This window comes from Jaculus jaculus, chromosome 1 (assembly GCF_020740685.1).
Source record: "Jaculus jaculus isolate mJacJac1 chromosome 1, mJacJac1.mat.Y.cur, whole genome shotgun sequence".
In the NCBI taxonomy this organism is placed as follows: Eukaryota; Metazoa; Chordata; class Mammalia; order Rodentia; family Dipodidae; genus Jaculus; species Jaculus jaculus.
The window spans coordinates 133,095,472-133,118,526 of NC_059102.1; the positions used below are offsets into that span (position 1 = coordinate 133,095,472).

The 23,055-nt window shown below is 38.6% G+C and overlaps 1 protein-coding gene across 1 annotated transcript in view; it reads right to left on the reverse strand.

Moving 5' to 3' along the window:
• The window catches only part of Cntrl (centriolin), a 108,963-nt gene that overhangs the window by 79,680 nt on the left and 6,228 nt on the right, over nt 1-23,055 (reverse strand). Inside the window, exons 2-6 of the mRNA XM_045151244.1 lie at nt 9,696-9,946; nt 6,459-6,589; nt 4,035-4,165; nt 2,341-2,482; nt 661-847 (exon numbers count right to left, since the gene is read on the reverse strand). Coding sequence (XP_045007179.1) covers nt 661-847; nt 2,341-2,482; nt 4,035-4,165; nt 6,459-6,589; nt 9,696-9,915 — 811 coding nt within the window. The 5' untranslated portion in view covers nt 9,916-9,946. The remainder of the gene's footprint in view (nt 1-660; nt 848-2,340; nt 2,483-4,034; nt 4,166-6,458; nt 6,590-9,695; nt 9,947-23,055) is intronic.

Sequence of the window (23,055 nt, forward strand, 5' to 3'; positions counted from 1 at the left end):
GCCACCCTGCCTGGAAAGATTAGCGCTTGATTCTGGTTCTGTCTGATCCAGGATGGTGATAAGAAGTAGCTTCCTTGTTCTTGAACTGAGTGTGGCACTGTGGACAGGTTGTTCCTGAGTCAGTGTTCCTCCTGGACCCGGCAACCAATCAAGGCCCATATATTCATTTGAACTGATCAGATGCCTAATTTATAAAAGGACTTGATATAAGCCTCCACATGAGGAGGGGAACTCCTCTTAGCTTGGGAGCTTTCCTGCTTTTTTCCCTGCTTAACCTCAACTCTCTCTAAAATAAATCTTTCATAACTTACTCTTCTCTGGTACCTACATTATTTTAGTTCTTTGCTAAATGTGGACAAGAATTCAAGACTTGAGAGCCACTGACTTCAGAGTTCGAAGCTCACCCAGAGCCCAGTCTCTCTCAGCATTTTGGAGATCCAATCCCATACCACAGTGATCTCATTTACATATAATAGATCATTTATGATGCACAGTACTTTTGGAACATGGTATATATGATCAGTAAACACCTTCTGAATTAACTGACTTATGGTGCCATTTTCCAAGCTAACTTTGACAGGATTATAAAGTTCATAATACAACATACTTTTCTAAATAATTTCTGAAGACAAATTTTTTCCTTTTATTTCTTCATCTTACCTAAACTGAATCTCTCAAAAGCCTCCTGTCTATCTTGAGTGGTTACTGGCTGACCTTCCAAACTTTCCAGTGAACGGAGGTGAAAAATAATAAACTGAAGGTAATGAGGAAGGGCCACAACTGGATTTTCAATGAGGATCAGAGAAGTCAAATCTTGAAGAGGTTTCAACTTGCTTACATCCTGAAGCTGAAATGATATAATAGTAGGATTGATAGAGTTTACTTTAAAAATAAATTAATAAAGTACTAAACTAAGAGAATTGGTCTTAATATAGTAAGAGAGCTATTCATAAAACACATTACAGAAAACTAGTAGTGTAGGAGAGGAACAGGAAGAGAAGCATATGAGCATTTGGTGTTTGGCAGGTGTTGCACATTTTCACATATCACTTCACTTGTAGCTCCTCATATCACCATGTAAAATAAATGCCATCTGAATTTCACAGGGGAAGAACCTCAAGTTCAAAGATGTGACTTGACTAAAGCTCAGAGCCTATAAATGAATATAGCGAGATCTGAATTCAAGTCTGCAACTATAAACCTATTGTTTTCTCATTATATTGACTAAATCAATTAAAAAATGAGTCGTGGGCTGGAGAGATGGCTCAGTGGTTAAGATGCTTGCCCGCAATGCCTAGCACCCAGGTTAGATTCCCCAGTACCCATGCAAAGCCAGATGCACAAAGTGGTGCATGCTTCTGAAGTTCATTTGCAGTGGGTAGAGGCCCTGGTGCACCCATATTTTCTCTCTGATCTCTCTCTCTCTTTGCAAATAAATAAAATTAAAATAAGAAACAAATTAAAAATTATTATAAAAGGTTTTAGTATATTTTCAGATATTTTAGCTAAACTGATAATTTAAAAATACAAGAACATGTAGAGATACCTATATTCTTTGAAGATTCTTATTTTCATTCTATTTTTAAAGATTTTATTTTTATTTATTTATTAGCAACAGAGAGAGGGAAAGATATATATATATGGAGGGGGAGAGGGAGGGAGAGAGAGAAAGAGAGAATAGGCATGCCAGGGCCTCTAGCCACTGCAAATGAACTCCAGACGCATGTGCCACCATGTGCATCTGGCTTACGTGGGACCTGAAGAATTGAACCTGGGTTCTTAGGCTTCAAAGGCATGTGCCTTAACCACTAAGCCATCTCTCCAGCCTTCTTATTTTCATTGTAATAAGAACTTATATAGAAATACTAATCCAAATAGCTAACACAAGAAAATATTTTCTCCCAAATAAATATTTGAAAAAGTAGCCAATGGAACACATCTTTAATCCTAATACTCACAAGACTGAGGTAGGAGAATTGCCATGAGTTAGAGGCCAACCTGAGTTACAGAGTGAGTCCCAGGTCAGTCTGAGCTAAAATCAGGCCCTGCTTCAAAAACATATAAATAAAACAAAAAGGGCTGGAGTGATGGCTTAGCAGTTAAGGCATTTGCCTGCAAAGCCAAAGGACCCTGGTTCCATACCCCAGGAACCACATCAGCCAGATGCACAAGGGGGCACAGGCATCTGGAGTTCGTTAACAGGGCTGGAGGCCCTGGCTTGCCATTCTCTTTCTCCCCCACTTTCTCTGTCAAATAAATAAACAAAAAATAAAAATAAAATATTTTAAAAATATAACAAAAACAATTAAAAAATAAATCTTGCTGCCTTGAATAACTTACCGATGATATCTTATTGCCTTTCAGATTAAGGACTTGCAAAGATCTCAACTTCTTCCCTAACCACACTGGAATATGCTCAATTTCATTTCCTGCAAGGTTTAGCTTTTGCAGATTACACATATTTTCTATGCCTTCAATTTTGCTGCAACCAAAGAGCAAAACAAAATTTCATAAGTAAAATGATAAAGTTCTTTCATTATAATTTTATAGCAAATATTCTTGGCTGAACATGAAGTTACTTTTCAAAACTATAATTTATCAAACCTTTTTATAAATGATAGCCAAGGAAAGAGTCCCAGACCAAATTTACCAGAAGAGTTAAACTGCCAACTTTTGGTTACTATGTGCAATAACCCCACCTATCTTACTATTAGACTTTGCACAGGGAAGAAGTGTGTATGTAACACAGTATCATTGACAACTGCAAAGAGCACTAACACACAGCCAAGGGAGGGCTGGAAAACACAGTAGATCACACTGCTATGGACCACACTCCTGTCCCAGAGATGCCCATGGTTATAACATTACATCATCACAAAAGACAACTGTGAAAGCAAAACATGGGAGGTCCTAAATAGCACTAAAATATTTAAATTAAACATTTGTCAACATTCTATCAGTTTTCATTGATGGAATATTCCTCAAGTTACCTGCAACTCAGCTGTCAACTTAATTCCCTAGTCAATTTTCTATACTGAGCAAAGATTCCTAAATTTCTCTTTTCATTTCTATTTTGCTGAAATCATTTGCATTAGGATCAGTTCGTTTTAAACAAACTTCACATCATGACTAGAAATTAGAAATTCTTTCATTGTTTTCTTGGTCATCATTTCATGAAGTCTGATTTGGATGGAGGGTGTATAGAGATATTTAAGACTTTATTCTTGCATCATTTCCCCCTATAAACAAGTTTTCTATATGTAACTTTACTCATCACTAGGCTTTATTACATTTGTTTCTCAAAAGTATTTGTGTATTTGAATTAGAAACAACATTTGAAGTGTCATTTTTGTGTTACTGAGCAAAGAAAATAAGGCCAGATACAAAGGATCAAATGATTTGGAATATCTCTGGGCTCAAAATGGCAGGACTGAAACACTCTCTTCCTGTCAACATTATTCATGTAATAAGGCAGTAAATCACAGATAACATCTGAAGAAAGATCCTGCCAAAACCCAAGTTAAAATTTGGTGCTCAGGGCTGGAGAGATGGCTTAGCAGTTAAGCGCTTGCCTGTGAAGTCTAAGGACCCTGGTTTGAGGCTCGATTCCCCAGGACCCACGTTAGCTAGATGCATAAGGGGGCGCACGCATCTGGAGTTTGTTTGCAGTGGCTGGAGGCCCTGGTGTGCCCATTCTCTCTCCCTCCCTCTCTCTCTCTCTCTCTCTCTCTCTCTCTCTTTCTCTCTGTTGCTCTCAAATAAATAAATAAATAAATAAAATAAAAAAAAAAAAAAAAAAAAAGAAAGTTTGGTGCTCAATAAGAGTATCTGATTCTTTAACAATGCTAAACAAGATATTTTCCTGTGTTGAACTAGTGCTGCAACATAAAACAGTATGTGAGGGGCTGAAATGTCACTAAATAAGAATCAGACATCTGCTATTTCAGTGTGTTCTTTCTATGACATGGGTAGCATTAGTCTATCTCTCTAACAAGAAAGGTTCTAAGATGCTACCTAGAGAAGTATTTACTCACCTGATTTTGTTATATGATAAGTTGAGCTCACGTAATTTTAACAGCTTATCCATCTTCTCAATCTTTATTATTAGATTGTAGCTGAGATTCAGTACTTCAAGTTTAGTGCATCTTTCCAAATTTTCAATGTACTAGAATTGGAAACAATGATAAATACTTCACACAACAGATGTCTTCACATGAAGCACACTTACATATGTGCATTGGGTTGTTCTGGTCAGTCACTAGAGAACAATAAGCCTTCCTGTTCTCCTGGACAGCTCGCCTTGACCTCAAGTAGCAAGTCTCTGAGTCTCCACACACTCCTTGCCCTTAGTATTGGCCAAGACTTCTTATATGTTAATTTAAAGAATATGAAAAATGAGTCATACTGTCTTTTCTGTCTAAGGGTGGCTCTGAAAAAAAGACCAGATTACAGGAAGACCCCCTTGAGTCAATAGCCCTTGAAACTTAAATGGGTAAAAGAAATCTTAAGACCAAAATAAGGACATTAAAATTCCTGGGCCTCATTTGCAAAGATAAACAATACATAGGCAAATAAGATTTTCAGAAAGTGAACAATTCAAACAAAAAAATAAGGAAAATACCTTGATATAGAATACAAGACTCCAAGAGGGCAGAGGCTGTGTATACACTGCTGCCTGCCATGTACTGGGTGCTACAACGTAAATGACTTGTTGACTGAATGAGAAGTGTCTAACTACAACTGGGTGGAAAAGCAGGGCTTCCCAAAAGGATACCAAGATGAGCCTTTACTAGCATGAAGTATTCTCTAGGAGTAGAGAATACCAGGCTGATTTACAAAAAAAAAAAAAAGAAAAAGAAATGGAGGCCTTAAAAGAATAAACTTGATGAGATTGACACAAACACAAGGAAAGACTTTGTTGCCTAGTTCTTTGACTTACCTTTTAGTTATTCTGTAACCTTTTTAATTATCTTTTTCTATCTGAAGTTCCTCCTCCTTTAGCCTTCATTGTAATACTGGTCACTTACATCATTTTGAATAGCCTGTTCACATTCTTTGTTAATTTTGCATATTTCTTTTGTCTCTTTCTATTACTGACTTGTGAGAGACCTTTTATATTATCTGAACACTGTTACATATTATAAACAATAACTGCCAGGTTTTTGCTCTTTTTAATATTTAAAAAGTTGTGTTCCATTAACACAACTCTTTTTTAAAAAAGATTTGTTTTTATTTATTTATTTATGAGAAGAAGAGCGAGATAAGAGAGAGAATGGGTATGCCAGGGCTTCTACCCACTGCAAACTCCAGACGCATGCACCACCATGTGCATTTATTTGGCTTACATGGGACCTGGAGAATCAAACCTGCATCCTGAGACTTCACAGGCATGTACCTTAACTGTTAAGCCAACTCTTCAGCCCCCATTAACACAACTCCTAAATCTTTCAGCTAACTCATCATTTTCTTGGTAGTATTAGCATTAGTGTTGACATAGGAGTGCCTTCCCTACTTATTTATTATAAGATTATAATTTTATATTATATTATATATATTTTACTTTATTTTGTTATAAGATTAAAAACAGTCCTTACATTCTTTCTAGTACTTTGAAAGCATTTGTCTCAGTTGGTTTAGTTTTTTTGTTCTGCCTTGCTTCAACTTAGCTCTTTACTCTTGCTTGTAATATGTCAGAGTGTACATTTCATTTTTTTTCATTAAAAAGTTATGTGTCTATTAAAATGTGTTCATTGGGCTGGAGAGATGGCTTAGCGGTTAAGCGCTTGCCTGTGAAGCCTAAGGACCCCGGTTCGAGGCTCGGTTCCCCAGGTCCCACGTTAGCCAGATGCACAAGGGGGCGCACGCATCTGGAGTTCATTTGCAGAGGCTGGAAGCCCTGGCGCGCCCATTCTCTCTCTCTCCCTCTACCTGTCTTTCTCTCTGTGTCTGTCGCTCTCAAATAAATAAATAAAAAATGAACAAAAAAAAAATTTTAAATGTGTTCATGTAACATAGCTTGAGAATAAAGTAACAAGAACTCCAGATCAAGGACAACAAGCTTTTTCTATGAAAGACTGGATAGCACATACCTTTGGTTTTATGGGCCACAACTAAGCCCCTTAATTATTTATTATTTTATTATTGTGCAATACCAGCTATAGACATGCATAAACAAATTAATGTGGTTGTGTTCCAATAAAAACATTTACAAAACACAACTTGGCCTGGAAGCTGTAGATTGACAGTCCCTTCTCTAGTCAGTTATGTACATAATATTGAGCAATGGGCTCTTTCACATATGGAGACATCCTATTTCTGATGTAGAACTTTACCTGGAAACAATAAAAGATCTGCTACAAATTAATAACATGAAGATGACATTACAAAAACATTCTGGCAGGCTTAAAGCATAAAAAAGTTAAATCAACATAAAAATTTAGAAATTGTCAGTTGCCTACCCTAAATTTCTTGCCACCGTCTTTAGAAAGTGAGAGGTTCAGAGATTTTACCAAGGCCAAATCTTCCTGTTTAGTGAGCTTTTTAATGAGGGCTTCTGTAATGTATCGGACTCCTATGTATGAATCGGCTCCTGAATCACAGAAATGGGTCATTATTAGTAGAGGGAGAAATTAACATCACAAAAACAGACCATTTTCAAGCTATATACAAACTGATTCTAAAGTTTTTTGCTTGTTTTTATTTATTTGAGAGCAACAGAGAAAGAAAGAGAGGGAGAGAGAGAGAGAGAGAATGGGCACACCAGGGCCTCCAGCCACTACAAACAAATTCCAGATGCGTGTGCCCCCTTGTGCATCTGGCTAACATGGGTTCTGGGGAATTGAGCCTCAAACCCGTGTTCTTAGGCTTCACAGGCAAGAGCTTAACCACTAAGCCATCTCTCCAGCCCAACAAACTGATTCTAAATCCATAGAAGTTTAAAGACAATAGCTGACTACTGCTAATCACAATGCCTTACTAGTTTACTTCCTATCCCTTCAGTATTATGTTAACAGTCCATAATTTTAGCTATGTGCCAAGTTTTGTACTAAATATTTTACGTTCTAATTTTTTGTGTGCATTTTATTTATTTGACAGCAACAGACAGAGAGGGAAAGAGGCAGAGAGAGAGAGAGAAAGAGAGAGAGAATGGGCGCGCCAGGGCCTCTAGCCACTGCAAACGAACTCCACACGCTTGCACTCCCTTGTGCATCTGGCTAACATGGGTCCTGGGGAATTGAGCCTCAAACCAGGGTCCTTAGGCTTCACAAGCAAGCAATTAACCACTAATCCATCTCTCCAGTCCCATTCTAATTTTTTATTTGTACAATAAACCTCTGAGATAGACATTATTAGTATTGTCATTTATAAAAAAATATTTTTGAGGATGGAGAGATGGGTCAATGGTTAAGGCACTTGTTTGCAAGGACTGATGACCTGGGTTCAATTCCCTATGGCCCATGTAAAGCCAGATGTACACAGTGGCACAATGTGTCTGGAATTCGTTGGCAGTGGCAAGGGTCCCCGGAGTGGCCATTCTCTCTCTCCCTCTCCTTGCAAATAAATAAATAAATAATATTTTAAAAAAAATTCTAAATACCCAACCTCTAATATGGCACAACTACAAACTTCAACTCAAGCATATTAAATACAAACTTAGATTTCCAACCATAAGCAGCACTGAAGTATGTTTCTAAGCACTACCTTTAAGCTGGGTTTGTTGTTTATAAATGACAACATAAAGTTAAGAAATATAAATATTCTTAAAAATTATTTTCACCAGGTGTGGTGGCATATGCCATAATTCCAACACTTAGGAAGATCGTCGTGAGTTTGAGGCCACCCTGAGACTACATAGTAAATTCCAGGTCAGCCTGGGCTAGAGTGAGACCCTACCTCAAAACACCAAAAAAAAAATTATTTTCTGTTTTCTATTATGAGAAACTACATTTGTTGCTTTATGAATTAGTATCACAATATACTTTATAGGCAGAGTACTAACTTAATAAGTGATAGCAGTTCTTTTTATGGCCTTTGTGGATACTGCTGTCAAAGACTGTTAAAGCCGTATTTCATTTTACGTAAGTGCCCATAAAAAGAAAATTATCTTGGTTCTTGCTTTATGAGTTGCAAAAATTAATCTTGGGTCCATATTCAGTACGCGGACTAAAGGTTCTGTATGATTATTTTATAATATTAAGTTTACTGGGGTTCTAAATAAAATAATCTTTTTCATTAATTTGGTTGATTCTAAAAATGCAAATGACCAGAACTAGAGTGTGAAATAGCAATGAATTCAAAAATAGCCATGAGCTGGGTGTGGTGGTGCAGACCTTTAATCCCAGCACTTGGAAGGAGGATCACCATGTGTTCAAGGCCATCCTAAGACTACATAGTCAATTCCAGGTCAGCCTGGGTTACAGCAAGACCCTACCTCGAAAAACCTAAATAAATAAATAAATAAAAACTAACCATGGACTAACAGACAGTAAAGATGTATATATATAGTGCAGTATAAACTCAACACTGATAGTGGCTCTGATGGTCTGATGATGAACATATGTCCCCCATAGCCTCAGGTTTTTGAGGTAGAGTCTTGCTTTAACCCAAGGTGACCCGGAGTTCACTAAGTAGTGTCAGGCTAGCCTTGAACTCAGCCATCTTCCTACCTCTTCCTCCAGAGTGCTGGGATTACAGGCATGCACCACCACAACCAGTGTTCAGGCTTTTTTTTTTTTTTTTTTTTTTTTGCTTAAGATTAAACTTCCTGCTGAAGTCTCTAGCAGCATGCTGGAAGGCAGAACTGATTCTCGCCCAAAAGTGTGGAGAGAAGTATGAGCTCTGGCTGTGCTTGTTGCTGCTTTTGGTGTCTGCTGGAGTCTGCTTACTGTAGTTGTTTCTCTCTGCTTAGATGTGTGGAAGTAAGCAGCTTCTTCCATTGATGGAACGTCCCCTGGATCTGTACACTTAAAATAAATCCCTTCCTCCCATAAACTGTGTCTATTTGGAAGTTTGTCACAGCAATGTGGAGTTGACTACAACAGTATTTATTAACACAAACTCATTAGATGTTCCAGTCAATAGAGGTTGATAACTATAACTGTATTTCATGACCTAGCAAAGGACAGACACTTAAAAAACTATAGTCCTAGAATAACAGAATTGTTTTTTAAGAAAAAGTAACCAAAAAAGCTAGTGAACATATGAAATACACGTGGAAATCAGTCCACTCACAGGTAAGCAGTTTGAAAGTAAGCACACTGCTGCAAGCCCGAGTATGCTCTCACCATTTTATCCTGAACTGTTATGATGACAACACTCTACTATCAAATGAAGAGATATGCCCAACTCTAACTAATGAAGAGGATAGCAAACATAGATCACTGTAAGTTCAAGCCCACCCTGAGACTACATAGTGAATTCCAGGTCAGCCTGAGTTAGAGTGAGACCCTACCTCAAAAAAAAGAATGAGCTTGAAGACAGTCCCCTCCTTCTTTCTGAAAACTCCTCATCCCTAATCCTTTCAGATACTTTCCCCCTCATCCAGGAACCTCAATCTTCTCCTACTCTTACACAATGCCAATAGATAAACAATAATCCAGGATGAGGATTACATTTGAGCCTAATATATCAGTTCAGTATTTTCCATCCCTACTTATGTGTGAGGTTGAACAAATTATTAGATTAGAAAGAAATACCTTTATGGTTGTGGGACTCCAAAGGTATGTTGTTTTCATCTGTAAGTTCAGCCTGCTCACACCACTGTTTGCCAGAATGAAAAGGCAGCACCTCAGATCCAATTAAAGGTGAAAGTGACCTAGATCTCATATTGGCCATAAGAGATGATGGTCTAGGAGAGTGCGATGACAGTGGCATCCTTGTTTTGGAGAATTTGTTTTGTACAGAACCTTTCTTCATTGCAAAAATAAATCTAGGTGGCCATCAGCATCTGTAAAGAATGTTCAACATATTTAACAAGGTTAAGTTTCTACAGCTATTAAAAGTATTAGATTACTGCTAGAGCTTTCAAGAGCACTACGTTATAAACTCAGGGCTACAGATGCTAGGACTCATATTTCTATAAGGTTACAGAGCACACCTTATTGTAAATACCACTGATCACTCTGCCAAGGGGCAGAAACCTCCAGAAGATTTAGTATAGACACATGCTCCAGACAGAAGTGTTACTTGTCAGCTTGAGCTAGTCACAAGGCCCCTTCTATGTACATGTGGGGTACAGAACACAGAAGCTGGGAATACTTAGTAACCAGTACTCGTGAGCATTCTCCTGAAACCATTCTCTCCCCCATTTAGCATGAATGTCAGTGCTCCCAGTTTCCTTTGTGTCTCTTTAATCTTATCCTAGATCTCTGATATGTATCTTTGGTTCTCAATGCTACTTCTTTTTTTAAATTTTTGTTTATTTATTTGAGAAACAGAAAGAGAGAGGGTGGTAGATATATAAAGAGAATGGGTGCACCAGGACCTCTATCTGCTGCAAATGAACTCCAGATGCTTGTACTGTAAGGCCCCCAAAACGAGGACCCCACGCTCTGCCCGGATATGGCGACACCCCAAATCACTCACAAGAAGCGGTCTTGATGCAAACTGCAAGACGATTTTATTCCAAGCGTGCTGGGGCCCACAGTCGTACACTGCACAGGGGTAGAGGACTGCAGAGCCCCGAATGCAGGAACGAGACAGTTTTTATAGGGTTTCTAACAAAGCCTGTGCATTAGACCAATCAGTCTCCTATGACCTTGGTGGTCAGCATTTGCGCAGGTCCTTGGGTGGGGGTAGCAGAGTGTGGTATCAGTCTCCTATGACCTTGGTGGTCTGAGGCAGGCTGCTAGGGCTTATGGTGCGGGCTACTAAGGCTTACAGTGTGGGCTATTAAGGCTTATGGTGCAGGCTATTTACAGAAACCAAATAAGTGGTTCACTTTATTATTCATTTCCCATCCTTGAGGGCTATCTCATGCCCTTTTTACCTAGTTTTATATTAGGAGCGGGCTCTGATATAATGAGAAGAGGGATTCTTTACTTGCTTTCAACAGAGAGTAAAGCCTGGAGTTTGAGGTATGCAGGGGCCCACTTAAGCTCCCTTTGGAGCGTGATAGTATTTCTGGGCTTCTGAATTCTTGGGCCTTTCAGTACCACCTTGTGCATCTGGCTTACACGGATTCTGGGGAACTGAATCTGGGTCCTTTGGCTTTGCAGGCAAATGCCTTAACTGCTAAGCCATCTCTTCAACATTCTCAATGCTACCTGTATCCTGATACTTACGTTTTCAATCTGACCTTTCAGAGTTCCAGAGTCCTCTTCCTAGTTGTCTATTTGGTATCTCAATGGCATTCTAAAGTTAACCTCCTAAACCTCAGCCCAGCTTACCATTTCCCCACTCTTCTTTCACCCTGCTTCTGCACTTTTCCTCCTCCAGTGCTCGCAAACCAACAGTGTTTACTCAAACAACTCAAAATCCTGGGAGTCATTTCTGACACCTCTCTTCTCTTTCCCTATACCAGTTCTTCACTGAGTTCTATTAATTTTAGACCAAAGTTTACCTCAAATTCTTCTACTCCATCTCTACTCATATCCACTTTAATTCAAGCTTCTAAGTGACCAGTCTACAAGCTCTCTTGCTTTCCTTTCCATCACTACACACTATAGTCAGACAACCAGAGTGACATACTTAAAAAGTAAACTAGAAGTTTGCGATGAACAAAATATTTATTGTGAACTACAAGGTCTCCCATGATCTGGCCTTGTCTCTTTACTCACCTGTCAATTATTCCCTCTGCTTTGAGTCTCCACAAGTAACTCCTACCTCAAATACTTAACTCTTTTAAACTGTGTTTATTTGCAGTCTTCCCTCACAGTTCAGCTGAACTGCTACTTCCTCAGAAAAGCTTCTGGCTTAAGGCATACTCAGTCAAATCCCCAATTCTATTGTGTCAATCCATCTGTATTCATTTCTCAGTAACAGTTTGTAATTATATAATTGTTTGGTCTTGCTTGACAGTTCTCTTTCTACTGACCTGTGAGGTCCATGCCTCTGTTTTATTTATCACTGCCTCTGCAATCTAGCATAAGGCCTGTCACTCAATAAACACCTATTCAATCAAAAGAACTGTCTTTTACTCCAAAGTTTTTTAAACTGTGAAATAAAAATTTGGCAACAGCTGGGCGTGGTGGTGCACGCCTTTAATCCCAGCACTCGGGAGGCAGAGGTAGGAGGATTGCCATCAGTTCAAGGCCACCCTGAGATGACAGAGTTAATTCCAGGTCAGCCTGGACCAGAGTGAGACCCTACCTCGAAAAAACAAACAAACAAAAATTTGGGAACAATAAAAGGTTTATTAACATGCAATAACCAAAAAAAAAAAATCAAAATCAAACATATCATGAATCCAAGGTGTTTCAGGCAATAGTCACTCTATGTTGCATTTTTGTGAATTCACTTCAGCCTTGGTTGTGAAGCAAACAGCACGGACACTGCCTGATGCCTCAGCTCAGACTTGAGGCTACTGACATGTTATGAATTGCAACATTTTTACTATGCAAAGTTTCTGGTCTTACAGAAATATAATGGTTTAACTATAAAAAACAAGACTTTTCAGATTTTCCTATTATCATTTTTCAGTATATTATTATATAGCAAATTATCAAATTAGTGTGCCTTTGGATTATACTATGGTAGAATGATTGATTTTTTTGAGGGGGGTCTGTTTCTGTGAGTGTAGTGTGTATATGAGGTATGCACATGTAAGTGCCCTTATGGTGCCCCATGTACTTGCTTATGGTGACCAGAGTAGAAAGTTGGGTGTCCTGCTCCATTGCTCTTCTGCCCATTCTTGTTTACTGATCCTAAAGCTTCCAGCTTTTCACTGCCTTGTGGGGCTAGGGTTAAAGGTGTGCATGGCCCCAGCTGTTTATATAGGTTCTGGAGATTCAAACCCATCCTTACACAGGAAGCACATGTAACTGCTGAACTATCTCTCCAGTCTAAATGTTTAACTTTAAAGCCGGGCGTGGTGGTGCACGCCTTTAAGCCCAGCTCTCGGGAGGCAGAGGTAGGAGGATCGCCTTGAATTCAAGGCCACCCTGAGACTCCATAGTGAATTCCAGGTCAGCCTGGACTAGAGGGAGACCCTACCTCGAAAAACCAAATAAATAAATAAATGAATGAATGAATAAATAAATGTTTAACTTTACATAATGCTGTTAGAAAGCTAGAGAAATGACTTAACGGTTAAGGCACTTGCCTGCAAAGCCTAAGGAAGCCCATGTTTCATTCTCCAGGTCCCATGTAAGCCAGACACAAGGTGACACAAGTGTGCAAAGTTGCACATGCATACTAGGTAGCACATAAGTCTGCAGTTCAATTATAGTGGGTAGAGGCCCTGGCACGCCAATTCTCTCTCTTTTTTTTCCACTGATCTTGTGCTTTTATTTATTTTTTTCCGTTTACTTTTATTTATTTATTTATTTATTTATTATTTTCACAATTTTTATTAACATTTTCCATAATTATAAAAAATATCCCATGGTAATACCTCCCCCCCCCCCGCACTTTCCCCTCTGAAATTCCATTCTTCATCATATTACCTCCCCATCTCAATCATTAATTCTCTCTCTCTCTTGATCCTACTCTCACATTTAAAAAAAAAAAGGCCAATCTGTTGGGCTTGCCTCAATTTAAAAAAAAACAAAAAACCCTGCTGTTTGAGATGCTAACTTGACTTTCATTTTAAAAAAATCATTAAATTAATCTTGACTGTGTATTAGAGCAGATTTTCCAACCAATTTTTGAAACTGCCCTAAGTATATTTCTGCCTTTTTTAACTATGTATTTTGCATAGTGGCATTCTCAGCACTGATGATTATGAAACTAAAGTACCTGGGGATGTGAAAAATGTTGCAGTATCAAATATCTATTCAACACTTAATTTCTCTTTCTCTCTCCCCATGTGAGTCTTTTTGCTGGTGTGTGTAGTACATGCATGTGTACGCACTCTAGTGGTGCCTATGTGTTCACCTGTGGCAGAATGTGCTCGCCTGCGGTGGCTGGAGTGGAACAGTGGACGTCCTTCCTGGGTCATAGCTCTTCTGTCTGCTGTTATCTGAGCCAGAGTCCCTTACTGATCCCAGAGCTTACTGTTTTTTTGCAAGCTCTGGTGATTCTCAGGACTTTGTGCCCCTACAGGACTGGGGGTTATAGATACTGTGTGGCTGCATCCAGCTGTTTACATGGGCTCTGGGAACCAAACTCGAGAAGTCTCTCAGGCCTCTTGGGGGCTTACACAAGTGTTCTTAACTGCACAGCCATCTCTCCAGTTCCAAGATTCAATTCTTTATGTAAAAACAAATAAGCACATCCATCTTATTAGCATGCAAATTTGTCTCTTCTTTTTAATAAATGGTAAAATTATACATATACCGAAGAATAAATATGTATCTATATGTATACATACATACATATATACATACATATGGTTTTTTGAGGTAGGGTCTCACTCTAGCTCAGGCTGACCTGGAATTCACTGTGTAGTCTCAGGGTGGCCTCAAACTCCTGGCGATCCTCCTACCTCTGCCTCCCAAGTGCTGGGATTAAATGCATGTGACACCACACTGGCTCCAAGAATATTTTAAAATAAATTTCAGTATGATTTATTAGCAGCAAAATCTTCTACTTGCATATCTATTTTACGTACCTAAATTTCAAGCAAAAAGGGTCATGATGGGACAGGCTTAAGAAGACCTATTCTACTACTGCTTCTCTCGCTCTAGATATTTATGCAACCTGTGCAGTAATTCTAAAATCATCTCTACAGATCTTCATAGTCGCTGCTCTGATCCAACATTTATGTTTTCCTTAGATTACTATTTTCCTAGTCTTTTTTTTCTTTACCCTCAACTCTTCTTCCACCCGACTTTACTTACTTCATAAAAACAAAAGAAGCCTGGTACTTCTCACTGCCTATAAACCTAAACATTTCAGCACTATCCAAAGGACTTATCATAGTCTGCCTCCAACTTTCTGGCCTTATCTCCTGCACCTCCCCACCACATACTCTATTCTCTAGTCATATTTTTATTGTTATCTGACCACATGGGTTTTGCTCATGAAATTCCCTCTCCTCAAAAGAGCACCATGCCTTTCTCTCTAAAAACTGAAATGTGACTTTGTGAAAGGATTCCAGAAAGTCACTTTTTCAGACAAAACTAATCTCTTACTTATCACATTAATGATTATTTTTTGCTGGTAAAGAATGCAGTATCAGGAGCTGGGGAATGGCTCAGAGGTTAAAGGCGCTTGCAAAGTCTGCTATTCCAGGATCAATTCCCCAGCCACACACATAAAACCAGATGGGCATTCATTTGCAGCAGCAAGAAATCGTGGTGTGCCCACATTCTCAGATTAAGAACTCAGAACCAGGCTAGAGAGATTGCCTAGTGGTTAAGACACTTGCCTATGAAGCCTAAGGACCCAGGTTCAATTCACCAGTACCCATGTAAGCCAGATGTACAAGGTGGCTCATGCTTTTGGAATTCATTTGCAGTGGCTGGAAGCCCTGGAACCCATTCTCTCTATATGCTTCTTTCTCTCTATCTCTCAAATAAATAAATATTAAAAAAAAAAGAACCCAGAATCTCAGAAGCCCATATGCCCTCTTCTAGTCACTATCATGATCTCTTACACCAGATTTTACAACTATTTTTGAATTTTACATTAAAAATTAGACAGTATCATTTAAGGATATCTTCTCTTGTTAAACATAATGTTTCTGATATCCATTCATGTTCATCTCATGCTATATGAATACATGATCACTTTAAACTCAGGTTTCTAGTCGTGCTGCTAGCCATTAAAGGGAGGCAGCACTTTTTTTTTAATTATTTATTTATGTATTTGAGAGCGACAGACGCAGAGAGAAAGACAGATAGAGGGAGAGAGAGAATGGGCACGCCAGGGCCTCCAGCCTCTGCAAACAAACTCCAGACGCGTGCGCCCCCTTGTGCATCTGGCTAACGTGGGACCTGGGGAAGCGAGCTTCAAACCGGGGTCCTTAGGCTTCACAGGCAAGCGCTTAACCGCTAAGCCATCTCTCCAGCCCAGAGGCAGCACTTTTAAAGGTAAACTCCTAAACTAAGAAGGAAAGATTTAAATCTACCACCCTCCCTTCCAAGTTTTTTTTTTTTTCTCTGTTGCTGTTTCAGCTATAACTCTTTAGAGAAACTTACAATGAGCCAGCAAAGGTCACAAAGTCAGACTCATTCTTTTAGATGACCTAAAGTAAATTTTGCTTCTTATAATATTTAAGTCTCTGCTCAGAAGCATGTCTTTCTGCCTTCTTCCATTCTGGACATGTGATAACTCTTAACTGAGCATCTCAGAAATGTGCCACCATCTTTCTTTCTTTTCTTTTTTTCTTTTCTTTCTTTTTTTTTTTTTTCTGAAATAGGGTCTCACTCTTGCCCAGGCTGACACAGAATTCACTCTGTAGTTTCAGGGTGGCCTCAAACTCACAGCGATCCTCCTACCTCTGTCTCCCGAGTGCTGGGACTAAAGGCATGCACCACCAAACCTGGCCCATCTTTCCTTTTTGAACATGTGATTTATGACCTTAAGGAACATGCTCAAGAATGTGTCTACCTATCTCTAAGGTGTTTTCCTATGTCAGTCCTCAGTAAAATCCCCTTGCTTTCTTTGAGGAGAGGACTGCTTTGAAAATAATTTAGTGCTCTCCTTACATGCTATAAGTAATAAACCCCATTCCATTCTTTTATCTACAAATTGTGCTCATTGGCTTTGACTCATCAAAACTCATTGCAGTTAGTTATATTACTTACCCACAAAATAAATTTTACTGAAATGTAGATCCTGTAGAAGGGAGAGAAAGCATTTACTGATTTAAGGAACTTTGATCACATTCCTTTACTTTTCACATAAGAAAGCTTGAGACTCAGAATGCAATATGACCCAGTGAGTAATCATGCTATAATTAGTTTGGATGAAATTAATTCCTCTCTAAAACTAATTTTTAAGTCAAATCACATAATTAATCCAATAATATATAAACTCCATGGATGGGCTAGAGAGATGGCTCAGGGACTAAAGATGCTTGCTTGTAAACTCCATGAAAGAACTACTACTATATTCCAGGTCTATACTAATGCTTAGAAGATATTAAGTAATAAAAATTTACTGAATAAAGACATACAACATAGAAAATATGAGGCTTGTATTATTCAGTACCTCAACAAAAGAATAGCTTTAAGAGTTCTACTCTGCAAAATTAGGTTTAGAAAAAACAAAAATAGAACCAAGATTTTAATGATATATATATAGTTTCTTTTATATAAGTACATTTTGGCTAATAATCATAATACTATAAACTTGGCATATTTCTAGGCAAAAAACTTTTAGGCAGATCTGGAGCAAGGGTTAGCTAAAAATTATTCCATCTTTGTTCAATATCTGTAATTTCTCCTATTCTCCCTGCTTAAAATCTAAAAACAAAGCAAAAAAAAATTAGAAAAAAAAGGTTAATGATGGCTCGTTGGTTAAAGGTGCTTGCTTGAGAAGCCTATCAGCCTACACGATCTCCCAAACAAAACAGGTTTTTGTCAGAGCACTTGAGTACCCGCCTAAGGTAAAAAGTAAGACCCTATTGCTGAAGACACAATATGCTGCCCACACCAAGTATGGAGAGACCTAGTTGGAATCCAGAACAGGGCCAGTACCCAGACAGTTAGCCTGTCTTGTGCTGGGAAGTACTAGATGAGCTATTGGGGGAAAGTGACTAACAATGGTCTGAGCAACCAGAAGTCTAAGCTACTGAAAAGCAAACACCCTGACAGGATATACATGCCAGTATAATGCTGTCAATTCCCAAGCAACCCATGTAAGCTGGATGCAAAAGAAGAAAGAAGAAAGAAAGAGAAAGAAAGAAAGAAAGAAAGAAAGAAAGAAAGAAAGAAAGAAAGAAAGAAGGAAAGAAAGAAAGAAAGAGAAAGAACGCACGCACGCACGCACACACGCACGCACATCTGTTATTCATTTTCAGCAACAAGAGGCTCCCCACAAACACACATGCAAATAATAACAACCATGCTTATGAAATAAGGGTCTACATAAGATTAAAAGGCGGGTCAGAGAGCTTCAGAATAGCTGAATGTGAGGACATACCTCAAGTACCTACCACAGATAAAATGGAAGTTCTATGATCCATTCCATACACCTTGTCAGTGCATCTCTTGCATTAAGTTATTCACAAGAATCATTGGTAATCCTTTATTATAAATATAAGATATGCAAAGGGCTAGCAAATTAACTGAACCCGCAGAGAAGGGAGAGGGAGCCGCAATTTGCAGCTAGTCAATGTGATGTATAATGATAACCTACTATTTGGAATTGGCATGTAATGTTGGTGGCAGTTTTATGGGACTGAGTCCACAGCTTTTCAAATCTACCTCTGTCTCCATGTAGATAATAATGGAATTGGGCAAAAGAAATGATATCCAGAGGTGGATTAAAGAAGTATTTGTTGTGTGTGGAAGCCACCAACATACATATGATGTCATAAGTGCATACTGGTGGTTTATGAAAGTAGGAAAAATATAAATTTGAGTTTTTCATATCTCTGTTACTATGTAATTATCTATCTGTTAATATATAACATACTTTCACAGGCATATGGGTATTATATAGTCTGGTATTATAAAAATCTTTTTTAAAGTGATTGAACATTAAAGTATATATTAAAAAGAGCTTCCATTAATATTCATCACTGAATATATTTAATCAACTAAGTAGCATTTAGCAGATGTATCTGTCTTCAATGATCACACAGTCATTTTAGGAACGTTAATCTTTCCTGAAACCTTTTTGAAATGCTTATTTGGATATTGCTTTCAGAAATAAACTATTAAGTTAATTAATATTAAATTAATATCTCATAAAAAATCACATTCATGGGTTGGAGAGATGGCTTAGTGGTTAAGGTGTTTACCTACAAAGCCAAAGGACCCAGGTTCAATTCCCCAGGACCCACGTTGGCCAGAAGCACAAGGGGCACATGTGTCTAGAGTTTGTTTGCAGTGGCTGAAGGCCCTGGTGAGCCCATTCTCTCTCTCCCCCCCCCTTTCTCTGTCAAATAAGTAAATAAATAAAAATAAAATATTTTTTAAAAAATCACATTCATAATTGCAGCTATACTTGGTTTTTATTTTCCCATCTTGATCATAAATCTTATTCAGTCAACTTGACTCCAAATGCATTTTTATTAAGCATCTCTGAAAAGATGAAGATCTGCTATCACTGCAGCTAACTCTAAAAAACAGTATGCTAGTTACTAGTAATGTTCTAAATATTGTGATAAACTTTTTTACATGTATTATCACACTCATAGAACTGAATATAGGGGCTGGAGAGAGAGCTTAGCGGTTAAGGTCCTTGCCTACAAAGCATTAAGGACCTGGTTTTGATTCCTCAGTACCATGTAAAGCCAGATGCACAAGGTGGCACATGTGTTTGGAGTTCATTTGCAGTGGCTAGAGGGCCTAGTTCGCACATTCTCTCTTTCCCCACTCTCTAATAAACAAATCATTTTTAAAAATAACTGAATAAGCTGGGTGTGGTGGCGCACGCCTTTAATCCCAGCACTAGGGAGGCAGAGGTAGGAGGATTGCCATGAGATCGAGGCCACCCCGTGACTCCATAGTGAATTCCAGGTCAGCCTGGGCTAGAGTGAGACCCTACCTCGAACCCCCCCCCCCAAAATAATAATAATAACTGAATATACCATCAAGGAAATGCAAATTAAAACTAAGATGAGATTCCATCTTGCTCCTGTCAGAATGGCTATCATGATGAAAACAAATGACAACACATGCTGGTGAGGATGTGGAAAAAGAGGAACCCTTCTATACTGCTGGTGGGAATGCAATCTAGTCCACCCATTGTAGAAATCAGTGTGGAGGTTCCTGAGACAGCTAAAAATAGATTTACCATAAAACCCAGCTATACCACTCCTAGGCATACAACCTAAGGACTCATTTCACTACCTTAGAGATACTTGTTCCACTATGTTTATTGCTGCTCTATTCACAATAGCTAGGAAATGGAACCAGCCTAGATGTCCATCAACTGATGAGTGGATAAGGAAGGTGTGGTGCATTTATAAAATGGAGTACTACTCAGCAGTAATGAAAAATGAAATTTGTAGGGAAATGGTTAGATCTGAAAATAATTATATTTAGTGAGGTAAACCAGTCCCAGAAAACCAAACATCTCATGTTCTCTCTCAAATGTTGATCCTAGCTATAAATGATTGGACTTCTATGTGAGTTGGAATAAAACTCAATAACAGAGACCAGTAAGCTAGAAAGGGGGATCCACATTAGCCAGATGCACAAGGGGGCGCATGAGTATGGAGTTCGTTTACAGTGGCTGGAGGCCCTGGCGCGCCCATTCTCTCTCTTTATCTGCCTCTTTCTCTCTCTGTCACTCTCAAATAAATAAATACATAAAAACTTAAAAAAAAAGAAGTCAGGGAAGCAGTTACCATTAACAATAGCCAGAAAAAATTAAATATCTTGGAATATGCTCACCAAGGAAGTGAAAGGCCTAGACAATGAAAACATAAAGACACGGACGAAAGAAACTGAGGAAGACATGAGAAGATGGAAAGACCTTCCATACTCATGGATTGAAAGACTACTGTGAAAATAGCCACCCTGTCAAAAGTGATACATACAATCAATGGAATTCCAATGAAAATTCCAACAACATTCTTCACAGAGTTAGACAAAAGCAACAAAGCAACATCAAAATTAACATGGAACCTTTTCTTTTTTTTCTCAAGGTAGGGTCTCACTCTAGCCCAGGCTGACCTGGGATTCTCTATGGAGTCTCAGGGTAGCCTCGAACGAATTCACAGCGATCCTCCTACCTCTGCTTCCCAAGTGCTGGGATTAAAGGCATGTGCCACCATGCCTGGCTTGGAACCTTTTAATTAAAATAAATCAATGATTTTTTAAAATTAAGATGGAAGCACAAAAAGCCTCTGATAGCCAAAAATGTCCTCAGCAAAAAGAATATTCTAGTGGTATCATCATATCTGATTTCAAGATATACTACAAAGATATGGTGATAAAAACAGCATGGTGCTGGTAGAAAAACAGACACATAGACCAATGGAACAGAACATCCAGGTTTAAGTTCTAGTAACTACAGCTATCTGATCTACAACCAAGAAGCCACTAACACATACTGAAGAAAAGATAGCTTTTTCAACAAATGGTGCTGGAGAAATTGGATAACCACATGCAGAAAAATAAATCTATACTCTCTTTACTCACCCTGTGCTAAAATCAACTCCATGTGGATCAAGGATCTTGAGATAAGACCTGAAACTCTAAAACAACTACAGGGAAAAACAAGGAGACCACTCAATGATATAGGCATAGGGAAAGACTTTCTGAGTAAGACCCCAGTATTCCAGGGAATTAGACAAACACTCACCCATTGGGACCTCATGAAACTAAGAAGCTATTGTACAGCTAAGCAAGCCATCAAAAGAGTTAGCAGGCAACCTACAGAATGGAAGAAAATCTTCACCAGGTATACATTCAACAGAGATTTAATATCTAGAATATATAAAGAACTCAAAAAAAATTAAGCAATAAAAAAATCAAACAACTCACTCAAAAAATGGGGCAGGGAACTGCACAGAGTTATCAAAGAAAAAAATACAAATGGCCAATAAGCATCTAAAAAGATGTTCAACATTTTTAGTCATTACAGAAAAGCAAATTAAAACAATGTTGAGATTCCATCTCACTCCAGTGAGGATGGCTAGCATATGAAAAGCAAATGACAACAAATGGTGGTGAGGGTATGGGGAGAGAGGAGTCCTCAACCACAGCTGGTAAGAGTGCAAATTTGTACAGCCACTGTGAAAATCAATATGGAGACTCCTCAAAAAATTGAAAACAGACCTACCATTTCATCCAGCTATACAACTCCTGGGCATATATCCTAAAGACTCTACTTTTTACTACAAAGATACTTACTCAGTCATGTTTGTTGCTACTCTAATCACAATAGCTAGGAATTGGAATTGGTCCCATCAACTAATGAACGGAAAATGAAGATGTGGTACATATATACATAATGAAATTCTATTCAGTGGTAAGGCAAAATGAACTAATGAAATCTGGAGGAAAACGGTTGGACTTGGAAAAAATACTAAGCAAGGCCACACAGTTTCAGAAACACAAATGTCACCCACAACAAATGCAGCATGTTCTCTTTCAAATGCAGTTCTTAACATGAAACAGCTTGATTTGTTTGTAAGCTGTAGTTAATATCAGTAGTATGGGCAAAGAACTAAAATGAAGTGAGGAGAGAATGGAAACAGGGAAGGAGATGAGAAGACCCTTGACAGACAGTAGAGGGACAGAATATAGGAGCTGGAAGGGACTTGGAGGGGTCAAGGGTAAGAATGGGCTGCAGGAGTGGGAGGGGGACACACAAAATCAAGACTTCATGAATCGGTGCCATAGAAACTTTCTTCCTGGTTAGCTAATTAAAAGATATAACTTTTAAATTTAACTTAATTATTTTACTTCAGAGACAGAGATAGAGAGAAAATGCATGTACCAGGGCCTCTAGCCACTGCAAACGAACTCCAGACACATGTGCCACCTTATGCATCTGGCTTACATGGGTCCTGGACAACTGAACCTACCCTTTGGCTTTGCAGGCAAGCACCTTAACTGCTAAGCCATCTCTCCAGCCCAAGATATAACTTTAAAAAATACAGGAGGTAGGGTAAATAGTCTGGGTATAAGTGCCCTGTAGCAGGTATAGAAAGCCTAACCCTAAAGCCATGAGCTCTAGAGATATCCCAGTGTCAGAACTGGGATATCCCCCACACATAGTTATTTGTCAGGGAAGCCCATGAGGTCTCCAAAACAATACAGGCCACTGCCAAGGCACTTGGTTACCCACCTGAGCTAAATATTAAGACCCTATTGCTGAAGACATCAC